The following is a 26225-nucleotide window of genomic DNA, read 5'->3' as shown; positions in this document are numbered from 1 at the left end:
CGCGTTCCTGATAGCCTCTGTCTTGGCGTCTGTGGGCCGAATGCCGTCTACCGCGATCTTTCTCCCCAAAAACTCCACTTCTGTTGCCATGAAGATGCATTTCGACCTCTTCAGCTGCAGCCCTACGCGATCCAGTCACTAGAGGACCTCCTCCAGATTTTGTAGGTGCTCGACGGTGTCCCGACCCGAGACCAATATGTCGTCCTGAAAAACCACCGTGCGTAGTACCGGCTTGAGTAGGCTCTCCATGTTTCTTTGGAAGATCGCTGCAGCTGACCGAATTCCAAATGGGCATCTGTTGCAGATGAACAGTCCCTTATGCGTGTTGATGCAGGTGAGGCCCTTCGAAGACTCCTCCAGCTCCTGCGTCATGTAGGCTGAAGTCAGGTAGAGCTTGGTGAACGTCTTGCCTCCTGCCAGCGTCGCAAATAGGTCATCTGCCTTAGGTAGCGGGTATTGGTCCAGTAGCGAGAAACGATTAATAGTTACTTTATAATCGCCGCAAATCCTGACCGGGCCATCACTTTTGAGCACTGGAACAATCGGGCTGGCCCACTCGCTGAATTCCACTGGGGAGATGATGTCCTCACGTTGCAGCTTGTCCAGCTCGATTTCCACTCTCTCCCTCATCATGTGAGGTAACGCTCGCACCTTGTGGTGAATGGGTCGTGCCTCTGGGACCAAGTGGATCCACACCTTCGCCCCGGAAAAGTTTCCAATGCCTGGCACAAAAAGGGAAGGAAATTTGTTAAGAACCTGGGTACATGAGGCCTCATCGACATGTGATAGCGCTCGGATGTCATCCCAGTTCCAGCGGATTTTGCCCAGCCAACTCCTTCCAAGCAGTGTGGGGCCATCGCCCGGGACAATCCAGAGTGGCAGTTCGTGCACCGTGCCCTCGTAGGTGACCTTGACCATGGCGCTGCCCAGGACAGTGATGAACTCTTCGGTGTACATTCTCAGTTTCGTGTGGATGGGGCTCAGGGCTGGTCTGAGTGCTTTGTTGCACCACAGTCTCTCAAACATCTTTTTACTTATGATGGATTGGCTAGCGCCAGTGTCCAGTTCCATGGCTACGGGTAAACCATTCAATTTTACATTTAGCATTATAGGTGGACATTTCGTCGAAAATGTGTGCACCCCGTGTACTTCAGCATCTGCCTCCTCTCTCTGAGGCTCGAAATTGCTTTGATCCACCATGGACTGATCTTCCTCTCCCACGTGGTGGTTAGCAGGTTTTGCAGAGCTTGCAGCTCGTTCCACAGCTCTTGCAAACATACCCTTTGAAGCGGCATGAATAGGCTGAATGGAAGCCTTCACAACGCCAACAAGGTGTGAATTGCTTTGCATTCATCCTTTGTTGTGGACTCTGAGTCATCTGGGTCACCTGAGGCCTGCTGGCAGTTGCAGACTCGTGGTTTCTGCCCTGTACATTTCGACTCGCACAGTTCCAGTTAATATATGAACATTGCTGGCACTTGTGTGGTGAGAGATTTATTTGGTGTAATCACTGGTGGACATAAATGCCTGTGCTATCGCAATGGCCTTACTGAGGGTCGGTGTCTCTACAGTCAAAAGTTTTCGTAGGATGGTCTCGTGGTCAATGCCCAGTACAAAAAAGTCTCTGAGCATCTGCTCCAGGTAGCCATCAAACTCACATTGTCCTGCAAGTCGCCTGAGCTCGGCGACGTAGCTCGCCACTTCCTGACCTTCAGATCGCTGGCACGTGTAGAACCGATACCTCGCCATCAGCACGCTCTCCCTCGGGTTGAGATGCGCCTGAACCAGTGTACACAGCTGCTCATACGACTTAATCTGTGGGTTTCACCGGAGCCAGAAGAATCTTCATGAGGCTATACGTCGATGCCCCGCAGACTGTGAGGAGGACCGCTCTCCTTTTTGCAGCGCTTCCTTCTCCGTCCATCTTGTTGGCTACAAAGTACTGGTCTAGCTGTTCGACATAGGCTTCCCAGTCCTCACCCTCCGAGAACTTCTCCAGGATGCCCACAGTTTGCTGCATCTTTGCGTTGGATTCGTATTCTTGTCGCCAGTTATTGTGTTCCTAACACAGATGAAACTGCACACCGGGAGCTTAAAGTAACAGTGACCTCAGTCTTTAATAAGACACTGCAGAGTGAGGAACAGGCCTTAGGGGCTGGCTTATATACAGTGCTCCCAAGGGATGCTGGGATTCCTTGGGACTTCAGGGGATGCGCTCTCTGGTGGCAGAACATGGGAGTGCATGCTTTACAGATACACAACAGTGTGTACTAGTTCGACAGGTTATGTCAGAGTAACACAGGGATGGAGTGGACTGCCCCAGGGAGTATTGTTGGGACCTGTTACTGTGTCTCATTTAAATTTAGTGATTCATGGTTCACAATGCAAATTGGCCAGATCGACAGATGATACCAAACTAAGAGGGGCAGTTGATTCTGAGACGATGGCTTGAGAAATAAGCCACAAGTTGGACAAAATATGTAAGTTGGAGGAACAACAACAGGTCGAACTCTAGGATTTGGAATGCACTGTCCGATTGGGTAGTGGTTACAGATTCAATAGTAACTTTCAAAAGGGAATTAGGTAAGTATTTGATGGGAGAAAGTTTTTTCAGAGATGTGGGGAAAGAGCGGGGCAATGGGACCAATGTTTGGTCATTTATTTTTTGGCATGCAGCGTAGCCCATTAAATCTTTGAGCGTGAGCGTTTAATTCCATGGTAAAGCCGGTGAGTGTCCTGTGAGGGACCTCCAGTCAGCTGTACGGCCACGCAGCTTGGCGGGAACGTTGAATGGAACAAACTGGATTGCTCTTTGAAATAACCTCCCCATGTGCTGTCCTAATCTATCATTCTATGAAGTGTAGTCACCGTGGGAAACACGGCAGCCAATTTGCGCACAGCAAGCTTTCACACACCAGCAATGTGATAATGACCAAATCATCTGCTTTTTTAGTGATATTGGTTGAGGGATAAATATTGGCCGGGACACCGGGGAGAACTCCCCTGCTCTTCTTCGCTATAGTGTCACGGGATCTTTTGCGTCCACCGGAGAGAGCAGATGGGGCCTCAATTTAACGTCTCACTCGAAAGACGGCACCTCCGACAGTGCAGCGCTCCCTCAGTACTGGCACCGGACCATCAGCCTGGATTATGTTCGTAAGTCTCTGGGGTGGGATTTAAAACCACGACCTTCTGACTCAGAGTTGGGAATGATCCACCCACTGGGAAACTGGACAAGGCTCCAGCCCCCGATCACTATCCAATGATGTGTGTATGGGTGTAAGGTAGGGACAAAAAACTGTGCAATGCCTCCACAGTCAAATAGCTTGCTGACGCTCTTGTCAAGGCTCACACATGTATAATGGAATGGACACTTGAGCAGGATACTGAGGGCAACCGATACTGCGAGAAGACAAGCCTACAAGTGGGGGAGGTGAGAGAATTACAATCTTTTACAATAATAGGATTAACAGCTTCAATTTTTAATTTTTTTTGGTTAAACAGTAATTGCCGACATTTATTAGCCAAACTCTGAAGGATTTAATTCATGGGAGCTTTCCAGTTTCAATCCGATTCTCAGCAGTAACCTATGACACCCTCCCTAACTACTCCCCGAGTTGGAATTAAAAAGAAAAAAGACTGGCATTTATATAGCACCACCGGATGTCTCAAAGCGCTGTACAGCCCATGAAGTGCTTTTGGAGTGTAGTTACTGTTGCACTGTCGGAAACGCAGCAGCCAACTTGTGCACAGCAAACTCCCACAAACATCAATGTGATAACAACCAGAGAAGCTGTTTCAGTGAGGGATAAATATTGGCCAGGAAGACATCGGGGATGACTCTCCCTTCTTAGAAATAGTGCCATGGGATCTTTTACATCCACCTGAGAGCGCAGACAGGGCCTCGGTTTAACGTCTCATTGGAAAGGTGGCACCCCTGACAGTGCGGCACTCCCTCAGCACTGCGCTGGGAGTGTCAGCCTAGATTTTTGTGCTCAAGCCCCTGGAGTGGGACTTGAACCCACAACCTACTGACTCAGAGGCGAGTGTGCTGCCCACTGAGCCACAACTGGCACGAATCAGGACTAAATTGCAGCGTCATACATCTGCCTTGCTCTTGCCTACCACCGTAAGACTGTGGAACTCCCCACTTCCTCCCACACTCTGCAGACTTTTAACACGCAGGCTTGATGTCACTAAGCACACGTTTTCATTTCCTATCTCTCCTGCTCTGTGCAGCCTTCGAACCCGATACCTGTTGCACGTTGTCTGCACTTTTAAATTTACACATTTAAAAACCTAGTCTCTTACCCAATGTGACCTTTTGCAATACTTTACAAACTCAATTCAGAGGGCTTGTTTGTCAGGGGACTTCATTTAAAAAAAACTATTTAGGAACAGGTTTAATACTCCATCGATTGCAACACTACGTGTTTTTCTGTGGTTCAACATCATCTGGGGTTCTGGTGGAGCCCTCATGTACTGTTTGACTTTATTTGCTTGTCATGACTTTCGACACTTTGCTGACAAGACTATTCTGAATCGCTCCCACCAATGGAATGATGCATCAACAGCTGTAGTGCAGCCCTTTCACTTGCTGCACGGTTGCTGGGCAAACACTGCCCTCCGAGCAGCATTAATAACCAACTCTCGACCTGTGTCACAGGCGCTTTCTATAGGACTAAAGACTTGCATTTATATAGCGCCTTTCACAACCTCCCAGAGCACTTTACAGCTAATGAAGTACTTTTGAAGTGTAGTCACTGTTGTAATGTAGGAAACACAGCAGCCAATTTGTGCACAGCAAGCTCCCACAAACAGCGATGTGATAATGACCAGATAATGTGTTTTTTTTTGGTGATGTTGATCGAGGGATAAATATTGGCCAGGACACCGGGGATAACTCTCCTGCTGTTCGAAGTACACCTAAGAAGGCAGACAGCGCCTCTAGCAGTGCAGCGCTCCCTCAGTACTGGAGTGTCGGCCTAGATTTTATGCTCAAGTCTCTGGAGTGGGACTTGATCCCACAACCTTCTGACTCAGAGGCGAGAGAGTGCTCCCACTGAGCCACGGCTGACACAATAGAGAGAGATATAAATTATTTCCTCTTGTGGGGTATCCAGAACAAGGGAGCATAACCTTAAAATTCAAGCTAGGCCACACAGGAATGATGTCAGGAAGCACTTCTTTACACAAAGGGTAGTGTATATCTGGAACTCTCTCCCCCAAACAGCTGTTGAGGCTGTGTGTGTGTGTGTGTGGGGGGGGGGGGGGGTCAATTGGAAGTTTCAAAACCAAGATTGATAGAATTTTGTTTGACAATATTAAGGGTTAAGGACCCAAGGCGGGTAGGTGGTGTTAAGATACAGATCCGCCATGATCTAATTGAATGGCGGAACAGGCTCAAGGGGCTGAATGATCGCCTCCAGGTCCTGTGTGTTCTTTCTTGTGAAAGGAGACTGAGTCTCCTGAGAACTGAAATCTGTGGCCTTTATTCTCTGCCTAACTTGCACCATTATAATAAATAGCTTATGAAGTAAACATGTATCACCTATTATAATCCACACGGCTGATACTGCTTGACTGCTCTGTGCAGGCTGCGCTTAAACAGGATCCCAGATAATCGTATCATAGAAGTTTACAGCATGGAAGACGGCCATTTTGGCCGATCGTGTCCATGCCAGCCAACAAATAACACACTTTTAGAGTGGAGGCAAGTCTTCCTCGATTTTGAGGGACTGCCTATGATGATAAATGTGAGGTTATCCACTTTGGTGGCAAAACAGGAAGGCAGAATATTATCTGAATGGTGACAGATTAGGAAAAGGGGAGGTGCAACAAGACCTGGGTGTCATGGTACATCAGTCATTGAAAGTTGGCATGCAGGTACAGCAGGCGGTGAAGAAGGCAAATGGTATGTTGGCCTTCATAGCGAGAGGATTTGTTTAGGAGCAGGGAGGTCTTAAAGCAGTTGTACAGAGCCTGGCTGAGGCCTCACCTGGAATATTGTGTTCAGTTTTGGTCTCCTTATCTGAGGAAGGACATTCTTGCTATTGAGGGATTGAAGCGAAGGTTCACCAGACTGATTCCCGGGATGGCAGGACTGACATATGAAGTAAGACTGAATCGAGTAGGCTTATATTCACTAGAATTTAGAAGAATGAGGAGGGATCTCATAGAAACATATAAAATTCTGACAGGATTGGACAGGTTAGATGCAGGAAGAATGTTCCTAATGTTGGGGAAGTCCAGAACTAGGGGCCACAGTCTAAGGATAAGGGGTAAGCCATTTAGGACCGAGATGAGGAGAAACTTCTTCACTCAGAGAATTGTGAACCTGTGGAATTCTTTACCACAGAAAGTTGTTGAGGCCAGTTTGTTGGATATATTCAAAAGGGAGTTAGATGTGGTCCTTACAGCTAAAGGGATCAAGGATATGGAGAGAAAGCAGGAACGGGGTACTGAAGGTGCATGATCATATTGAATGGTGCAGGCTCGAAGGGCCGAATGGCCTACTCCTGCCCCTATTTTCTATGATGATGATCCAGCCTAATCCCACTTTCCAGCTCTAGGTCCGTAGTCCTGCAGATTACAGCACTTCAGGTGCACATCCAAGTACTTTTAAAATGTGGTGAGGATTTCTGCCTCTACCACCCCTTCAGGTAACATCCCAGTGAATAACGGGATGATGGGCTGGGAGTGGTGTCCCTCCTCCACGGCATTCATACGGTTTCTCCCGTGAACCATGAGCACTGAAAGAACTTTTGTCGCAGCCCTGGCCTTGAGTGAGTTTCGCTTCTTGGTTTGATGCTGCACCTGGCATCAGGAGGAGGCCCCACCAGGGGGCAGTGCTGCTTACAGCATTGCCCCTTCAGCAGTGCGGGCGAGTTTAATATCCAAAAGTCAAGACAGGTTCTTGCTCCCCAGTGACCCATGAAGGATCTCAGGCCAACATCAGCACTTTACACCTCTTTTGTTGTATATTTAATCTGGCACTCACTGCTGAAGGGACAGTGCTGTAAGCTGTGTCCCCCAAATGGAAAAACTTACATTTATATAGCGCCTTTCACAACCAGCGGACGCTTCACAGCCAATGAAATACTTTTGGACTGTAGTCACTGGGAAACGCAGCAGTCAATTTGCACATAGTAAGCTTCCACAAATAGCAATGTGTTAATGATTAAGATGATCTGTGTTTATGTTGCTTGAGGGATAAATATTGGGCAGGACACCTGGGAGAACTCCTCTGCTCTTCTTTGAAATAGTGCCATGGGATCTTTTACGGCGACCTGAGAGAAGACCTCAGTTTAACGTCTCATCGGAAAGACAGCACTTCCGACAGTGCAGCACTCCCTCAGCATGGCACTGCAGTAGCAGCCGAGATTTTTATGCTCAAGTTGCTGGAGAGGGAAGCAGGTCCAGTCGGAAACTGACCATAATTTGTCAGATTTCTCTCATTAATCACACAGACCGGCCGGCGTGGACAATGTAGCCACACTGGGGGTAATTTTAATTTGAGGCAATGGTGTAAAACTGGCAGTGTCGACTTAGCGAATTATATACTTTCCATTCATGTCACTGGAGAGAATAATAGGGCGTGGTGTATAAAGGGCGGTTAATTCATTTTACACCATCGTCCAGTTACAATTGCCCCCACCAAGGCCAGCACTTCTGAGATTGACAGAATTAGCAGCACTGCCTTCAGCTCTCTCGGCCCCAAGCTCTGAAATTCCCTCCCTAAACCTCCCCATCGCGCGCTCTCCTCCTTCACGACGCTCCTTAAAACCTGCCTCTTTGACCAAGCTTTTGGTCACCTGGCCGAATATCTCATATGGCTCGGTGTCAAATTTTGTTTGACTACACTCCTGTGAAGCGCCTTGTGGCGTTTTTACTTTGTTAAAGGCGCTATATAAATTTAATTTTTTGTTGTTGAGAGCGGAATTAGACTAGGGACGGCAGAGGTTACATTCCAGTTCAAAAAAGGAGGGCTAAACCTGGAAATAACAGGCCAGGGGAAACCTTTAGAGACAATAATCCAGAACAAAATTGTTACATGGAAAAAGATGGGTTAATAAATGAAAGCCACCACCGATTTGATAAAGGCAAATCGTGTTTGAGTAACATGATTTAGTTCTTTGATGAAGCAACAGAGGGTTCATGAGGGTAGAGCGGTTGAGTTGTGTATGTGGACTTTCAAAAAGCATTTGATAAAGTACCACGTAAAAAACTTGCTCGCAAAATTGCAGCCTAAGGAATTAAAGGGACAGTGGCTGCATGGATACGGAATTGGCCGAGGGAGAGGAAGCAGAGAGTAGTGGTGAACGCTTGTTTATCAGACTGGAGGGTGTATACAGTGTTGTCCCCTAGGGGTAGCTAGTCGGACCACTGCTCTTTATGATATTAATGACTTGGACGTTGGGAAACTGAGCATCATTTCAAAGTTTGCAGATGACACAAAACTCAGAAATGTAGTAAACATTGAGGTGGATAGTAACAGATTTCAGGAGGACATAGACAGACTGGTAAAATGGACAGACACATGGCAGATGAAACTTAATGCAGAGAAGTGTGAAGTGATGTATTTCTGTAGCAAGAATGATGAGGGGCAAAATAAACAAAATGGCACAATTTTAAAGGGGGTGCAGAAACAGAGAGACCTGGGGGCGTATGTATACAAATCTTTGAAGGTGGCAAAGCAAGTTGATAAGGATGTTAAAAAAGCATACGGGATCCTGGGCTTTATAATTGGAGGTGTAGACTACAAAGGCAAAGAAGGTATAAGCTAAACCTTTATAAATCACTGGCTGGGTCTCAGTTCGGAGTATTAGGTCCAATTTTGGGCCCCACCGTTTACATAGAAAATAGGTGCAGGAGGAGGCCATTCAGCCCTTCTAGCCTGCACCGCCATTCAATGAGTTCATGGCTGAACATGAAACTTCAGTACCCCCTTCCTGCTTTCTCGCCATACCCCTTGATCCCCTGAGTAGTAAGGACTTCATCTAACTCCCTTTTGAATATATTTAGTGAATTGGCCTCAACTACTTTCTGTGGTAGAGAATTCCACAGGTTCACCACTCTCTGGGTGAAGAAGTTTCTCCTCATCTCGGTCCTAAATGGCTTACCCCTTATCCTTAGACTGTGACCCCTGGTTCTGGACTTCCCCAACATCGGGAACATTCTTCCTGCATCTAACCTGTCTAAACCCGTCAGAATTTTAAACATTTCTATGAGGTCCCCTCTCATTCTTCTGAACTCCAGTGAATACAAGCCCAGTTGATCCAGTCTTTCTTGATAGGTCAGTCCCACCATCCCGGGAAGGATGTCCAGGCCTCAGAGGGTGCAGGGGTGATTTCCCAGAATGGTATCAGGAATGAGGGACTGCAGTTATGTGGAGAATGGAAAAATTGGGACTGTTCTCCTTAGAGTAGAGGTGTTCAAAATAACAAACAGTTTTGATAAAGTAAATAGGGAGTTTCCACCCCACCGGCAGGTGGTTGAGTAACCAGAGGACACGGATTGAAGATAATTGGCAAAAGAACCAGAGAGGCGATGGAGAACTTTTGATTTACGCAGCGAGCTGAGGGGATCTGGAACGCGCTGCCTGAAAGGGCGGTGGGAGCAGATTCAGTAATAACTCTCAACTGGGAATTGGATAAATACCTAAAGGGTAATAAACATTTGCAGGGCCAAGGGCAGAGAGGAGAGTGTGACTAATTGGCTCTTTAAATGAGCCGACACAGGCACGATGGGCCACCTTCTGTCCTGTGTCTATTCGGAGTCAGCGCTTTCAGGAAAAAGTGGAGAAAACTGGAGTTCCAATGCAAGCCAAGCCTTGCATTGCAGCGAGTGCGTCCAATTGCAAAATTACAATTTTGAAAAGACTCCAACATTAAGGTGATAAATCTGGTCAGTCTCTCCAAGCTAGTTATGAGTGATCCAGTACAGAAGACCCCGGGGTGGAAATTCGGTTGGGGGCTAATTCGGACGCTAATGGCGGCGGGACGGTAAATTTTGCGCGGGAAATGGTTTGCGCCTGCATCCACAAAATTCAGCAGCTGGGCCCAGAGTGTGAGGCGGAGCGCTAAGGGGAGGCGTTCCCAGATCTCTGAGGGCGCGAGGCCGGCTGAGCTACTGAAAATCCCGAGCTAAAGAGCCGGCCTCGGAGTGCCCGATGGGAGGCCTCGCTGGGGGGCGGGGGGCATAAATCGGCAAAAAAAACCAACAAAACATTCCCGATACCTTACCAACACCACGTAAACATAAATCGTTAAAATAAAAAACAACTGCACTTACCTCAGGTAGATGTTCCTTCCCTCACCGTCACCGGTGCAGCTCGGGCCGCCCGCTTTCCCAGGCGGTGCCACTTGGGCGCGTTACGGGCCACCCAGAAACCAAATTTAAGAACGGTGTCGCAACCAGGGGGGCACGACACGACACACCGGCTCGCCTCTCCCGGGTAGTACTGCTCCGCGCCCCCCACAAACCCAGCGCCGGATGTCCCGAGGAGGGCGGGGCGCAGGGAGCTGGCCGCTCGCCCGGAAAACATTACCATCGCCATTACTGCCCCTCGGGGGCACGAACAGAGGTGGCAATTGACCAAATTTCCACCCCTCCGAGTTCAGCACAACCTTCCACAACCCCTTCTTACAGGGATCCAGCGACAGCCTGGAGACCAAATCTGCAGACTCAAAGACCGAGGGAGAGAGGGAGGGAGGGGCGGGGAAGAATTCAGAGAGCGGCGAATCGATGGTTTCTTTTAATGCAGTCCGATCTCACTGTCCAGAATGCAAGGTCGGCAAACGCCTGCCCACAAGCCCGCAGCAACGATCATTCGATCTCTTCGTTTTAAAATATTTTGGTTCACTCGACCAACCAAGTCCAAGCTTCTAACCTCGATCTGATTCACATCGGCACGCCACCCGGTCAAAAGCACCACATCACAGACACTTGCACAAAGATTCCCCTTCCGTAAGCTGCCCCGAGAGCGCCCTGGACCACTCGGGACACATCACTGAACGCAAACACTTTCAACCCACACCCCCACCACCAGAACTGTGGTGTACGGCACACACTGCACAGCAGCGAGTCCCACAGAATCCTCCAGCCCGCGTTTCTCTATCGGTTAAATGAAAGGGACAAACCTTTCGATGCAATTCAGAAGAACTGAACGTGGCTGATCTCCAACTTTGTGTGTTAAGACTTTAAAAGTACCACAAATGCTTTCGGAGGGGGTAATATATTAGCATGGATAGAGGATTGGCTAACTAACAGAGAACAGAGTCAGGATAAATGGTTCATTCTCGGGTTGGCAACCAGTAACCAGTGGGGTGCCGCAGGGATCAGTGCTGGGACCCCAACTATTTACAATCTATATTAACGACTTGGACGAAGGGACGGAGTGTAACGTGGCCAAGTTTGCTGATGATGGGAGGAAAAGCAATGTGTGAGGAGGATACAAAAAATCTGCAAAAGGACATAGACAGGCTAAGTGAGCGAGCAAAAATTTGGCAGATGAAGTATGTCGGAAAGTGTGAGGTCATGCACTTTGGCAGAAATAATCAAAGAGTAAGTTATTATTTAAATGGAGAAAGATTGCAAAGTGTCGCAGTACAGCGGGACCTGGAGGTACTTGTGCATGAAACACAAAAGGATAGTATACAGGTACAGCAAGTGATCAGGAAGGCCAATGGTACCTTGGCCTTTATTGCAAAGGGGATTGAGTATAAAAGCAGGGAAGTCTTGGCGAGGCCACACCTGGAATACTGCCTGCAGTTTTGGTTTCCATATTTACAAAAGGATATACTTGCTTTGGAGGCAGTTCAGAGAAGGTTCACGAGGTTGATTCCGGGTTTGAGGGAGTTGACTTATGAGGAAAGGTTGAGTAGGTTGGGCCTCTACTCATTGGAATTCAGAAGAATGAGATGATCTTATTGAAACGTATAAGATTATGAGGGGACTTGACAAGGTGGATGCAGAGAGGATGTTTCCACTGATGGGAGAGACTAGAACTAGAGGGCATGATCTTAGAACAAGGGACCGCCCATTTAAAACAGAGACGAGGAGAAATTTCTTCTCTCAGAGGGTTGTAAATCTGTGGAATTCGCTGCCTCATAGAGCTGTGGAAGCTGGGACATTGAATAAATTTAAGACAGAAATAGAGTGTTTCTGAAACCATAAGGGAATATGGGGCTATGGGGAGAGGGCGGGGAAGTGGAGCTGAGTCCATGATTGGATCAGCCATGATCTTATTAAATGGCGGAGTAGGCTCGAGGGGCCGTATGGCCTACTTCTGCTCCTATTTCTTATGTAATCTGAAGCTACAATGCGCATCGATGTTCCCTTTAAGCCGCGGCAATGTAAAAACCTCAGCCTCTTAAAGGGCCCGCACAGGGCCCCCCCCAAAATAATTACAGGGAACACTGCTGATCGTTACGCCCAGTGTTTTATATGGCGGGGGAAGGTGGTGGAACAATGTCAGTATTGGGGAAGATTGTCCATTAACAATTAAAGACACACCTACACAAACTATCCTTTACTGACACCTGCTTCTGCACCCCGGCAACTACAGCCCCGCTCTTGGGGGCTCATCACTGCACCCCAAGGCGAGTTAGCGCAAGGCTCGAGACGGCTGGCAACAATTGGTCACCGGGTGGCATATCAAACACGTTCACCGTTTGGAGTTTAAAAAATGTTTTTTTTTTTCTTTTCCCCCTCATTTAATGTTGTATGAAAATGACACGTGCAGTACATGGAGATTGAGGGTTGATTCCCAGTGACGGCTGTTGCATCAACTGGGCACTTACAGTATCTCCGTCATTCCTATCGGACGATTAGCTGCACCCTCCAGCACTTTACAAGTGATACAAAACCATAATATGTAGACGCACATACAAACAATATCTTGGTCAAACTACACTCCCCCGCTGAATACTTTACGAGTCCTATGATACAGTATAGCAGCTCGGTGGCATCACTTGCTCACTGGACTGAGAAGGCCCAAGTATTGGTCTCCACAGTATCCCCCAGGCCAGGGATGGGCAGGAAGAAGAGAATTATTCTAGTTGAACTGTTCCGCCCGCTGCCTCGAGAGCAGTCTTCATTTTTTCCGCCTCTTCCTTTGCCACATTGGGTTTTATCTCCTGAGGAAGGGATTCTACCAGCTTCTTTGCCTGCGGAACAAAGATGCACAACGTTAGTCGCAGTTCGCTTCGAAAAGACAATCGGTGCTGAGTTGGCTGATCTGAAGATGGGGCAGACAGTAAGTGGGGGGGGGGGGGGGGGGATCGGGGTGATGCATCCGGCCTCTGAGGTTTGGAGAGAACGGGGCAGAAAAAAAACCACAGGGTTCTCGCTCCTGATCGCTATCCACTGACCCCCCCGCCCCTGCAGATGTTAGACGAGGGTGGGAATGGTCCCAGCCGAGATGCCCCCCCCCACAGTCAAATAGCAAGCTAGATTTGGCCATCTCGGCTCGCACATAAAGAATAGCCATTTGGGGTGAGGTAATCATCACCATGGCAACACACCTCACAGCAAGAGTCCTTGCTTCTAGCATCTCGTTACACGGAAACGCCTCAACACATTTCACATAAGGCACTACTCTTCTTGTAAGGAAGTAACTCGTTCAGCCCGACTGCCTGCCTCTCTTCCGGGGTTACATCGACCCTGGAGGTGGAGCACGCGGTGTCCACCGGTACGCTCGCAGCTTTCCGCGAGAGGTGGGCGCCGGAGGGACTGGAGTGCATCATCACCCCCGGCAACCAAATTTTAATTTGAATCTGTTGACTGTCCAAAGTTTAATTTGTTCAATTGTGTCGGTTTTAGTGCCCCCACCCTTAACCAGGGGGCACTTGATTTAAAGGTGCAACTTAAAATAGTTACAAGACAGTACCTGATCCAGGGTAACGGCTGGAATTGCCTATTATATCGGAGGAGGGAAAATCCTCACTGCAACCCAAGGCCTGATTTTCCTGGTTACAATATCAGTAGTACAGGGGTGCTCGGACAGCGAGCTGACCATGAAAATCTAGGCTGACATTCCCATAAAGCGCTTTGGGACATCCGGTGGTCGTGAAAGGCGCGATATAAATCCAAGTCTTTCTTTCTTTCAATAGAGGAGCTCCAATCCAGCCCTTTGCAAAGTCTAGCTGAGACCACAGTCGTCACATTCAGGGTTCATTTAAAAAGTGCCCTGGAGTTGTAGATCATGGGAAACCTAGAAACATAGAAACTAGGTGCAGGAGTAGGCCATTCGGCCCTTCGAGCCTGCACCGCCATTCAATAAGATCATGGCTGATCATTCCCTCAGTACCCCTTTCCTGCTTTCTCTCCATGCCCCTTGATCCCTTTAGCCGCAAGGGCCACATCTAACTCCCTCTTGAATATATCCAATGAACTGGCATCAACTACTCTCTGCGGCAGGGAATTCCACAAGTTAACAACTCTCTGAGTGAAGAAGTTTCTCCTCATCTCAGTCCTAAATGACTTACCCCTTATCCTAAGACTGTGTCCCCTGGTTCTGGACTTCCCCAACATCGGGAACATTCTTCCCGCATCTAACCTGTCCAGTCCCGTCAGAATTTTATATGTTTCTATGAGATCCCCTCTCATCCTTCTAAACTCCAGTGTATAAAGGCCCAGTTGATCCAGTCTCTTCTCATATGACAGACAATATTCCAGATATGAACACAATATTCCAGGTGAGGCCCCACGAAGGCCCTGTACAACTGCAGTAAGACCTCCCTGCCCCTATACTCAAATCCCCTAGCTATGAAGGCCAACATAACATTTGCCTTCTTCACCGCCTGCTGTACCTGCATGCCAACTTTCAATGACTGATGAACTGTGACACCCAGGTCTCGTTGCACCTCCCCTTTTCCTAATCTGCCACCATTCAGATAATATTCTGCCTGTGTGTTTTTGCCCCCAAAGTGGATCTCACATTTATCCACATTATACTGCATCTGCCATGCATTTGCCCACTCACCTAACCTGTCCAAGTCACCCTGCAGCCTCTCAGCATCCTCACAGCTCACACCGCCATCCAGTTTAGTGTCATCTGCAAACTTGGAGATATTACACTCAATTCCTTCATCTAAATCATTAATATATATTGTAAATAGCCGGGGTCCCAGCACTGAGCCCTACGGCATCCCACTAGTCACTTCCTGCCATTCTGAAAAGGACCTGTTTATCCCGACTCTCTGCTTCCTGTCTGCCAACCAGTTCTCTATCCACGTCAGTACATTACCCCCAATACCATGTGCTTTGATGTTGCACACCAATCTCTTGTGTGGGACCTTGTCAAAATCCTTTTGAAAGTCCAAATACACCACATCCACTGGTTCTCCCTTGTCCACTCTTACTAGTTACATCCTCAAAACATTCCAGAAGATTTGTCAAGCATGATTTCCCTTTCATAAATCCATGCTGTCTTGGACCGATCCTGTCACTGCTTTCCAAATGCACTGCTATTTCATCTTTAATAATTGATTCCAACATTTTCCCCACTGCTGATGTCAGGCTAACTGGTCTATAATTACCCGTTTTCTCTCTCCCTCCTTAACTACATCCACTCAGAAGCTATCTTCAAGAGATTGCATCTTTTGAGTGCTTGGAATCCAATGACAATGCGGTTTACAGTATCCCACACTCAATCAGCTCCGCTGGGCAGGCCACATTGTCCACATGCCTGACACAAGACTCCCAAAGCAAGTGCTCTACTCGGAACTGCTTCACGGCAAATGAGCCAAAGGTGGGCGGAGGAAACGTTACAGGGACACCCTCAAAACCTCCTTAATAAAGTGCAACATCCCCACTGACACCTGGGAGTCCCTGGCCAAAGACCGCCCTAAGTGGAGGAAGAGCATCCGGGAGGGCGCTGAGCACCTCGAGTCTCATCGCCGAGAGCGTGCAGAAACCAAGCGCAGGCAGCGGAAGGAGCGTGCGGCAAATCAGTCCCACCCACCCTTTCCTTCAATGACTGTCTGTCCCACCTGTGACAGAGACTGTGGGTTCTCGTATTGGACTGTACAGCCACCTAAGAACTCATTTTTAAGAGTGGAAGCAAGTATTCCTCGATTCCGAGGGACTGCCGATAATGATGATGCCCGTTTGGTACAGTTCTATTACAGGCTACAAACATGCCCATTCACATGCTCACTTCATGCCTTGGCATCACTGCTTAAGGGGACGGAAGCATCATGTTTATGTTACCGGACCAGTAATCCAAGGGCCTGGACTAATGATCCAGAGACATGAGTTCAAATCCCATCACGGCAGCTGGGGAATTTAAATTTGGTTAGTTAAATAAATCTGGAATAAAACGCTAGTATCAGTAATGGTGACCACTCACTAATGTCCTTTAGGGAAGGAAATCTGCCGCCCTTACCCGGTCTGGCCTACGTGTGACTCCAGACCACAGCAGTGTGGCGGACTCCTAACTGCCCTCTGAAATGGCCTGGCGAGCCACTCAGGTGTATCAAACGGCTAGAAAACCTTCACCACATGCCTCACCACCACCTTCTCAAGGGCCATAAATGCTGGCCTTGCCAGCTATGCCTACATCCCAGGAACAAATTAACAAAAAGCAAGCTGTTGTTGCTACATGCTGCAAAATTCAGTGTCTGCACACCCTTTAAAGCACAGTACGCGTGGGCTGCGCTCCGCAAAAGCAGTCTGCACACGTGCACAGCTTAGCATTCAACCAGTGCACATGCATGTTGCTGCATGGCATGAAAGTCCTAGACGTGTGCTATACACAGTGAGAGCAGTGTGCGCCTACGCTAACCCTGGAACCGGACAGCGTGCACTGTACACTGCAACAGTTTGCATTTACGTCCTGAGGATGTCCCAAAGTTCTTCACAGCCAATGTCATAGTCACTGTTTTGCGTTGGAGGGTTGCCTTTCCTGCCTCCAGGTCATCTCACCTGCACAAGGTTGAGCCCGGAAATGCAGTTCTTCACTTCTTTAATGAGTTTCACTTTCTCGGCCACCTTGAATTCCACCAGTTTCACCGTGAAATGGGTCTTCTCCTTCTTCACCGGCATCACCTCATCTTCTGCCTGCGGGAACAACGGAGAGATCAGAGAGGGCAAAGGAGCAGGAGGTGTCACAACCCCAAATACTGAACTGCAAGGGCTGTCTCAGCGTGTTGCTGCTCTGTGTGTTACACTATGGGCTATGTTGTCCACGCCACCATACCCCAATTTTAGCTCAGGGCTTCATATTGTAAACTGGAAAAGGCACCACCTCAGAAACAAAATGATCGCCTAATTCCCAAGTGACATACTGTTTGAACCGCTTTCTCTTTATAATGCTCGGTGTAACCTTGCTGGGCAGGCAGTGAGTGCATTGTTAACTGAATGAGGAACATACATTGCAGGGTTAACGGAGCAGCCCAGGCCTATTGATTACTGCAAACATTCAGCATAAAACAAACATTAAACACACTGCCCGTTCCTGGATCAGCAAACTTTCAACTCAAAGTAACACCCACCGCATCTCACCCTCTGACCCCCGACATCCCACCTCGCCTGTGACCCCCGACATCCCGCCTCGCCCTCTGACCCCCGACATCCCGCCTTGCCCTGTGACCCCCGACATCCCGCCTCGCCCTGTGACCCCCCGACATCCCGCCTCGCCTCGCCCTGCGACCCCCGACATCCCACCTCGCCCTCTGACCCCCGACATCGCGCCTTGCCCTGTGACCCCCGACATCGCGCCTCGCCCTGTGACCCCCCGACATCGTGTGTCCAACCTGGACAGCCAGCCGCATCCCGCGTTCTAAGCCCCGCAAATATTTGACACTTATAGATATTGGACAGGCCCATTTCACCACCACAACCACAACTTGCATTTATATAGAGAGGCGGGGAGGTTTAGAGAGATAATTCCAGAGTTTAGGGCCTCGGCAATTGTGGAACGATGAAAACTGGGGATGCGGAAGAGGCCAGAATTAGAGGACTGTAGATATCTCGGGGGAGTTGTGGGGCTGGAGGAGATTACACAGAGAGAGAGGGAGGGATGAGGACATGGAAGGGTTTGAAAATAAGGACCGGCAGCCAATGTAGGTCAGCGAGCACAGGGGTGATGGGTGAGCAGGACATGGGCAAGAGAGTTTTAGATGAGCTGAAGTTTACGGAGAGTGGGAGGTCAGCCAGGAGAGTAGTGGGGGTTTCCCTTGACCGTTGGTTACCTGGGAAACAGGCTGAGCAGCTGCCATCGCTCCAGCCATCGGCAGCATTCCAATATCCTGAATTTTGAGTGTTTTCTGTCAAGACAAAAAGAGCATTAACTGGTGTTGAGAGAGAATAAATTACACATAACTAACTCAACATTCCCACTGCTTCACAGCAAGAGAAACACACCATACCACCCAAGAAATCTGCAGAAAATATTGATCTAAAGTGTAAGCTCAATATAACGGGCAGTCGCCTGTTACACAGGGACCAGTGTATATAGAAATGAGCTGCTGAGAGGTGGGTGGGAAGCTTTTCTGCACTTGCTCAATGCACAAAGCCCCCACATACATGAACCATCACCTGGGCTGCACTAGTCTATGATTCTACTTTTACAAAACTGTGGCATTCAGAGGCAGTGCCAGGAAGGAAACTCCACAGCCCAATGTAAAACCCAGCCACTCTCCCATGCATCACCCCAACAATGCACCTCATAAGAACTTAAGAAATAGGAGCAGGAGTCGGCCATTCGGCCCCTCGAGCCTGCTCCGCCATTCAACAAGATCATGGCTGGTCTGATCTCGGCCTCAATTCCACTTCCCCGCCCGCTCCCCATAACCCTCGACTCCCCTGAAGTTCAAAACTCTGAATATATTCAAGGTGGAGATAGACAATGACCCAGCCTCCACTGCTCTCTGGGGTAGAGAACTCCAAAGATTCACGATCTCAGAGAAGAAATTTCTCCTCATCTCCGTTTTAAATGGGCGACCCCTTATTCTGAAATTATGCCCCCTAGTTCTAGACCGCCCCCCCCCCACGACGGGAAACATCCTCTCTGCATCTACCCGAGCTTCTCAAATCTACGCTATACAGTACGTACTTAGTGATTGTTGTATGAAAGTCAGTGTCTTATGTGCAATCTGGAAGTGATCTGTTACCAATCTAAAGTTAGCTCCACCAATGGTTTTACTGCTGAGCTCCACAAGCTAGCGGGATAAATGGAACACCAGCCTGGGAGTGCTGGGAGACGCGATGCAATCCCACCCACTACACGGGAACACGGAACAGTTTCTTTCCTATCATCTACCCCATCCCATTGTTCATTCTTCGCATAGCCTCAACCGAGACTACCTATACCCTACCCGGTTTTTAACCATAGGAAAAAGGAGAGAATTTGCATTTATATAGCGCCTTTCATGACCTCCAGATGTCCCAAAGTGCTTTACAGCCACTGTTGTAATTTAGGAAATGTAGTAGGCTATTTAAGAACCATAAGAAATAGGAGCAGGAGTAGGTCATTTGGCCCCTCGAGCCTGCTCCGCCATTCAATAAGATCATGGCTGATCTGATCATGGACTCAGCTCCACTTCCCTGCCCGCTCCCCATAACCCTTCACTCCCTTATCGCTCAAAAATCTGTCTATCTCCGCCTTAAATATATTCAATGACCCAGCCTCATCAGCTCTCTGGGGCAGAGAATTCCACAGATTTACAACCCTCAGAGAAGAAATTCCTCCTCATCTCAGTTTTAAATCGGCAGCCCCTTATTCTAAGACTATGTCCCTTAGTTTAAATTTCCCCCATGAATGAAAATATCCTCTCTGCAACCACCTTGTCAAGCCCCCTCATTATCTTCTAAATTTCAATAAGATCACCTCTCATTCTTCTGAACTCCAATGAGTATAGGTCCAACCTATCTTCATAGGTCAACCTCCTCATCTCCGGAATCAACCTAGTGAACCTTCTCTGAACAGCCTCCAATGCAAGTACATCCTTCCTTATTTGCGCACAGCAAGTTCCCACAAACAGCAATCTGATAGTGACCGGAAAATCTGTTTTTTTGTTACGTTGATTGAGGGATAAATATTGGCCAGGACACCAGGGATATCTCCCCTGCTCTTCTTCAAAACAGTGCCATGGGATTTTTTATGTTCACCTGAGGGGGCAGACAGGGCCTCGGTTTAACGTCTCAGCCAAAAGATGGCACCTCTGACAGTGCGGCGCTCCCTTGGTACTGCACTCGAGTGTCAGCCTAGATTATGTGTCCACGGGTCCAGAGTGGGGCTGTGAACCCAAGACCTCCTGACGCTGAGGCGCAAAAGCTCCCCACTGAGCCACGGCCCTCACTCGTTCCCCCCCCCGCCCGCTGGAGGCTCTTACAAAGAACGTACCTTAAGGAGTTCATTTAAGTCGGAGATCTCGAGAAGCGTTAGGCTCGCTATTTCGTGCACCAGTTGCTTTATCTTTGGCGGGTAATCCCTGGGAGCAGTGTCGAGGGCCGGCGTCGGCAGGGCGTCAGTGCGGCTGCAGGCACTGGTCCTCAGGGCTCGCCAGGCACAGTAGGTCCGTAGCTCTCGCCTGTCAAAGATTGGATAGAAACAGCAAGTTCAATAGGGGGGGGCACCAGTGGGCAGGACGCTTGAAACGGCATGCAGTTCCTCTGTAGCTGGCCATTCCCTAATTCTGAGCAGTGATTGAGTGGACACAGAAAATGAAAACACAGTATGCCAGACGCTTGCTATGACCCCAGGGGAGCACTTCCTCGATATCAGCCAATTTCACACTGGCATTTCGAACCCAATGCAATGACCTGCTCTGTTTTACAATGGTCAGTAAATCAGCAGCTTTAATAAACTACTTCTCTCCCGCTTGGGTTACCTCCTTTCACTTACAGCCTGCACTCACTTTGTATTTCCTGCAGCTGCCAGCATTCCCACTCGGGCAGTGTCGCTCTACGAGCTACTTTTAATAAGGCACCAGCTGTCGCAGGGATCAGTGCTGGGACCCCAACTATTTACAATCTATATTAACGACTTGGAAGAAGGGACGGAGTGTAACGTGGTCAACTTTGCTGACGATACAAAGATGGGAGGAAAAGCAATGTGTGAGGAGGATACAAAAAATCTGCAAAAGGACATAGACAGGCTAAGTGAGTGGGCAAAAATTTGGCAGGTGAAGTATAATGTTGGAAAGTGTGAGGGCATGCACTTTGGCAGAAAAAAAATCAAAGAGCAAGTTATTATTTAAATGGAGAAAGATTGCAAAGTGCCGCAGTACAGCAGGACCTGGAGGTACTTGTACATGAAACACAAAAGCATAGTATGCAGGTACAGCAAGTGATCAATTGGCCAATGGAATCTTGGTTTTGGTTTCCATATTTACGAAAGGATATACTTGCTTTGGAGGCAGTTCAGAGAAGGTTCACGAGGCTGATTCCAGGGATGAGGGGGTTAACTTATGAGGAAAGGTTGAGTAGGTTGGGCCTCTACTCATTGGAATTCAGAAGAATGAGAGGTGATCTTATCGAAACATCTAAGATTATGAGGGGGCTTGACAAGGTGGATGCAGAGAGAATGTTTCCACTGATGGGGGAGACTAGAACTAGAGGGCATGGTCTTAGAATAAGGGGCCGCCCATTTAAAACAGAGATGAGGAGAAATTTCTTCTCTCAGAGGGTTGCATATCTGTGGAATTCGCTGCCTCAGAAAGCTGTGGAAGCTGGGACATTGAATAAATTTAAGACAGAAATAGACAGTTTCTTAACCGATAAGGGAGTAAGGGGTTATAGGGAGCGGGCGGGGAAGTGGAGCTGAGTCCATGATCAGATCAGCCATCATCTTATTGAATGGCGGAGCAGGCTCGAGGTGCCGTATGGCCTACTCCTGCTCCTATTTCTTATGTTCCTATGCCTCCCCACCAAGTCTCCCAAGTTTCCAGTTCACTGAGAGACAAAGCCAATTTAGTCCTGTAACTGAATACAATAGGCGTGCTCTTGGGACGAAGGCGGCACAAGCAAGGCAATACTTGCTGCCCACCCCTAGGTGCCCTGAACGCATGAAGCGTGAGCAAGAGTCACACGGTGGCCAGATTGGGTAGGGGTGCTCAGATCCCTTAAGTGAGCCAGTTGGGTTTTTATAACAATCGGGCAGCTTTCATGGTCAGCCAAAAATTACTAGATTAATTGAGTTGATTATCACAACCCATCGGCTACCATACCCAGGGATGGTTTAGATAGCTCTAGCAGCAACATATGCCCAACTTCACTGGCACAGTGTCAAGTCAGCAGAAGCAACTAAGTAGCAGCAACAACTTGCATTGACATAGCACCTTTAACGGAGTAAAATTGTCACAAGCGCTTCACAAAATTTGACACTGAGCCACATAAGGAGATATCAGGACAGGTGACCAAAAGCTTGGTCAAAGTGGTAGGTTTTAAGGAGCATCTTGAAGGTGGAGAGGTAGAGACGCAGAGAGGTTTAGGGAGGGAATTCCAGAGTTTGGGGCTTTAGCAGCTGAAGGCACGACCACCGATGGTGGAGCGAAGGAAATTGGAGATGTGCAAGAAGCCAGAATTAGAGGAACGCAGATATCCCGGGGGGGGGGGTTGTGGGGCTGGAGATTACAGAGACAGGGAGGGAGCCAAGGTAGGTCAGCGAGTGCAAGGGTGTTGGGTGAACGGGGCTTGGTGCAACAGCTTCAGTGCTCCTGCCCCCCGATCACTATCCCGTGACCCCTGCAGGAATGTGCGGACAGCATCGAGCGCGCTTGTGATGACGCTGCTTTTGCTGACTCGGTGGCCGGCCTCAGTGAGGGTGACAGGAGCCCATGGACACGGAATCCCAGCGAGGGAGCCAGCAGCTGCTGGAGAAGGCAGAAAATCAGTGAAAATAGACAAGCAGCAACAGGCATTGCACAGATAGCGAGCCCGGAACCCAGAGCTTATATTGGTGAACCGAAGTAGATTGGGGGGGGGGGGGGGGGGGGGGGGAGCAGAAAGTGGATCCGGGGGGGGGGGGGGGGGGGGTGGCAGGGAGTGGATCCTGGGGGGGAGTGGGGGGGCAGAAAGTGTATCCTGGGGGGGGGGTTAGGGAGCGGATCCTGGGGGGAAGCAGAAAGTGGATCCTGGGGGGGGAAGCAGAAAGTGGATCCTGGGGGGGGGGCAAGGAGTGGATCCTGGGGGGGAGGGGGGGGGGCAGAAAGTGTATCCTGGGGGGGGGGGGGGGGGCAGGGAGTGGATCCTGGGGGGAAGCAGAAAGTGGATCCTGGGGGGGGAAGCAGAAAGTAAATCCTGCGGGGGGGGGGGGGGGGGGCAAGGAGTGGATCCTGGGGGGAAGCAAAAAGTGGATCCTGGGGGGGGGGGGGGGGGCAGGGAGTGGATCCTGGGGGGAAGCAGAAAGTGGATCCTGGGGGGAAGCAGAAAGTGGATCCTGGGGGGGGGGGGGGGCAGGGAGTGGATCCTGGGGGGAAGCAGAAAGTGGATCCTGGGGGGGGGCAGGGAGTGGATCCTGGGGGGAAGCAGAAAGTGGATCCTGGGGGGGGGGGGGCAGGGAGTGGATCCTGGGGGGAAGCAGAAAGTGGATCCTGGGGGGGGGGCAGGGAGTGGATCCTGGGGGGGGGGCAGGGAGTGGATCCTGGGGGGAAGCAGAAAGTGGATCCTGGGGGGGGGGGGGGGGCAGGGAGTGGATCCTGGGGGGAAGCAGAAAGTGGATCCTGGGGGGGGGCAGGGAGTGGATCCGGGGGGGGGGGCAGGGAGTGGATCCTGGGGGGAAGCAGAAAGTGGATCCTGGGGGGGGGGGGCAGGGAGTGGATCCCAGGGATGACCGGAAGTGGATCCCAGGGAGATTAGAATCATAGACATTTACAGCGCAGCGGAGGTCATTCGGCCCATCGTGTCCATGCCAGCAAAGAGCTGCCCGGCCTAGTCCCCCTTTCCAGCTCCCGGTCTGTAACCCTGGGTTACGGCACATCCAGGTATTGTTTAAATGCAGTGAGGGTTTCTGCCTCTAGCACCCTGTCAGACAGTGAGTTCCAGACCCCCGGCACCCTCTGGGTGACAACACTGCCCCTCAGGTCCCCCCTAAACCTCCCCCAGATTACTTTAATTCTATGCCCCCTGGTAGTTGCCCCCCCTCTAAGGGGCGAGGATCCCGGGGATGGGGAACCCGCTCCCCGCCGCCTCTCCCGGCCCCCCGACCCCCAGTCCCCCACAGGCCCCGGCCCCCAGTCCCCCACAGTACCCGAGCAGGCCCCGGGCGGGCCCTGTCCCTCTCCCCAGCGCGGCGAGCATCTCCCGGGCGGGCGGGCGGCACGTGGAGCGGGGGCCGGGAGCCGTGACCTCCAGCCGCCTGACCTACCCGCCACGCACCGCGCCGCCAGCACCCAAACAAACTTTATCAACAACCCCCACTCCGGATACTACCCGGCAGGCAGCGCGCTGCCAGTATGCAATTAAACTTTATCAACAACAACCAGACCTGCTGCTGCAGGGAGGGGTTTATACACAGTCCATCCATACTGCAGGGAGGGGTTTATACACAGTCCATCCATACTGCAGGGAGGGATTTATACACAGTCCATCAATACTGCAGGGAGGGGTTTATACACAGTCCATCAATACTGCAGGGAGGGGTTTATACACAGTCCATCAATACTGCAGGGAGGGGTTTATACACAGTCCATCCATACTGCAGGGAGGGGTTTATACACAGTCCATCAATACTGCAGGGAGGGGTTTATACACAGTCCATCAATACTGCAGGGAGGGGTTTATACACAGTCCATCAATACTGCAGGGAGGGGTTTATAAACAGTCCATCAATACTGCAGGGAGGGGTTTATACACAGTCCATCAATACTGCAGGGAGGGGTTTATACACAGTCCATCAATACTGCAGGGAGGGGTTTATACACAGTTCATCAATACTGCAGGGAGGGGTTTATACACAGTCCATCAATACTGCAGGGAGAGGTTTATACACAGTCCATCAATACTGCAGGGAGGGGTTTATACACAGTCCATCAATACTGCAGGGAGGGGTTTATACACAGTCCATCAATACTGCAGGGAGGGGTTTATACACAGTCCATCAATACTGCAGGGAGGGGTTTATACACAGTCCATCAATACTGCAGGGAGAGGTTTATACACAGTCCATCAATACTGCAGGGAGGGGTTTATACACAGTCCATCAATACTGCAGGGAGGGGTTTATACACAGTCCATCCATACTGCAGGGAGGGGTTTATACACAGTCCATCAATACTGCAGGGAGGGGTTTATACACAGTCCATCAATACTGCAGGGAGGGGTTTATACACAGTCCATCAATACTGCAGGGAGGGGTTTATACACAGTCCATCAATACTGCAGGGAGGGGTTTACACACAGTCCATCAATACTGCAGGGAGAGGTTTACACAGTCCATCAATACTGCAGCGAGGGGTTTATACACAGTCCATCAATACTGCAGGGAGGGGTTTATACACAGTCCATCAATACTGCAGGGAGGGATTTATACACAGTCCATCAATACTGCAGGGAGGGGTTTATACACAGTCCATCAATACTGCAGGGAGGGGTTTATACACAGTCCACCCATACTGCAGGGAGGGGTTTATACACAGTCCATCAATACTGCAGGGAGGGGTTTATACACAGTCCATCCATACTGCAGGGAGGGGTTTATACACAGTCCATCAATACTGCAGGGAGGGGTTTATACACAGTCCATCAATACTGCAGGGAGGGGTTTATACACAGTCCATCAATACTGCAGGGAGGGGTTTATACAGTCCATCAATACTGCAGGGAGGAGTTTATACACAGTCCATCAATACTGCAGGGAGAGGTTTATACACAGTCCATCAATACTGCAGGGAGGGGTTTATACACAGTCCATCAATACTGCAGGGAGAGGTTTATACACAGTCCATCAATACTGCAGGGAGGGGTTTATACACAGTCCATCAATATTGCGGGGGGGGTTTATACACAGTCCATCAATACTGCAGGGAGGGGTTTATACACAGTCCATCAATACTGCAGGGAGGGGTTTATACACAGTCCATCAATACTGCAGGGAGGGGTTTATACACAGTCCATCAATACTGCAGGGAGGGGTTTATACACAGTCCATCAATACAGCAGGGAGGGGTTTATACACAGTCCATCAATACTGCAGGGAGGGGTTTATACACAATCCATCAATACTGCCGGGAGGGGTTTATACACAGTCCATCAATACTGTAGGGAGGGGTTTATACACA

The 26225-nt window shown here is 49.6% G+C and overlaps 1 protein-coding gene across 1 annotated transcript; it reads right to left on the bottom strand.

The window, feature by feature from the left end:
* Positions 1-12673: 12673 nt before the first annotated feature.
* On the bottom strand, positions 12674-24342 carry mrpl12 (mitochondrial ribosomal protein L12). Its single transcript, XM_070857849.1, has 5 exons — positions 24197-24342; positions 20351-20537; positions 18198-18272; positions 16930-17064; positions 12674-13169 (listed from the first exon to the last, which is right to left on the bottom strand). Exons 1-5 carry the CDS (start codon positions 24244-24246, stop codon positions 13053-13055), a joined length of 564 nt encoding a protein of 187 aa, XP_070713950.1. The 5' UTR covers positions 24247-24342; the 3' UTR covers positions 12674-13052.
* Between the last annotated feature and the right edge of the window lie 1883 nt (positions 24343-26225).

The sequence above is a fragment of the Pristiophorus japonicus genome, chromosome 16 (assembly GCF_044704955.1).
Source record: "Pristiophorus japonicus isolate sPriJap1 chromosome 16, sPriJap1.hap1, whole genome shotgun sequence".
NCBI lineage: Eukaryota > Metazoa > Chordata > Chondrichthyes > Pristiophoridae > Pristiophorus > Pristiophorus japonicus.
Note: the sequence above shows the minus strand (reverse complement) of the source record. Positions and strands in the feature narration are given on the sequence as shown.

Bases quoted from the DNA above. Each gene is read 5' to 3' on its own strand.
- mrpl12 (XM_070857849.1), bottom strand. From the start codon at position 24,246: ATGCTCGCCGCGCTGGGGAGAGGGACAGGGCCCGCCCGGGGCCTGCTC. The intron at 20,538-24,196 runs GTACTGTGGGGG...AATCTTTGACAG, and splicing joins CCCGCCCGGGGCCTGCTCGG to GCGAGAGCTACGGACCTACT. The intron at 18,273-20,350 runs GTACGTTCTTTG...TTGTCTTGACAG, and splicing joins ACTTAAATGAACTCCTTAAG to AAAACACTCAAAATTCAGGA.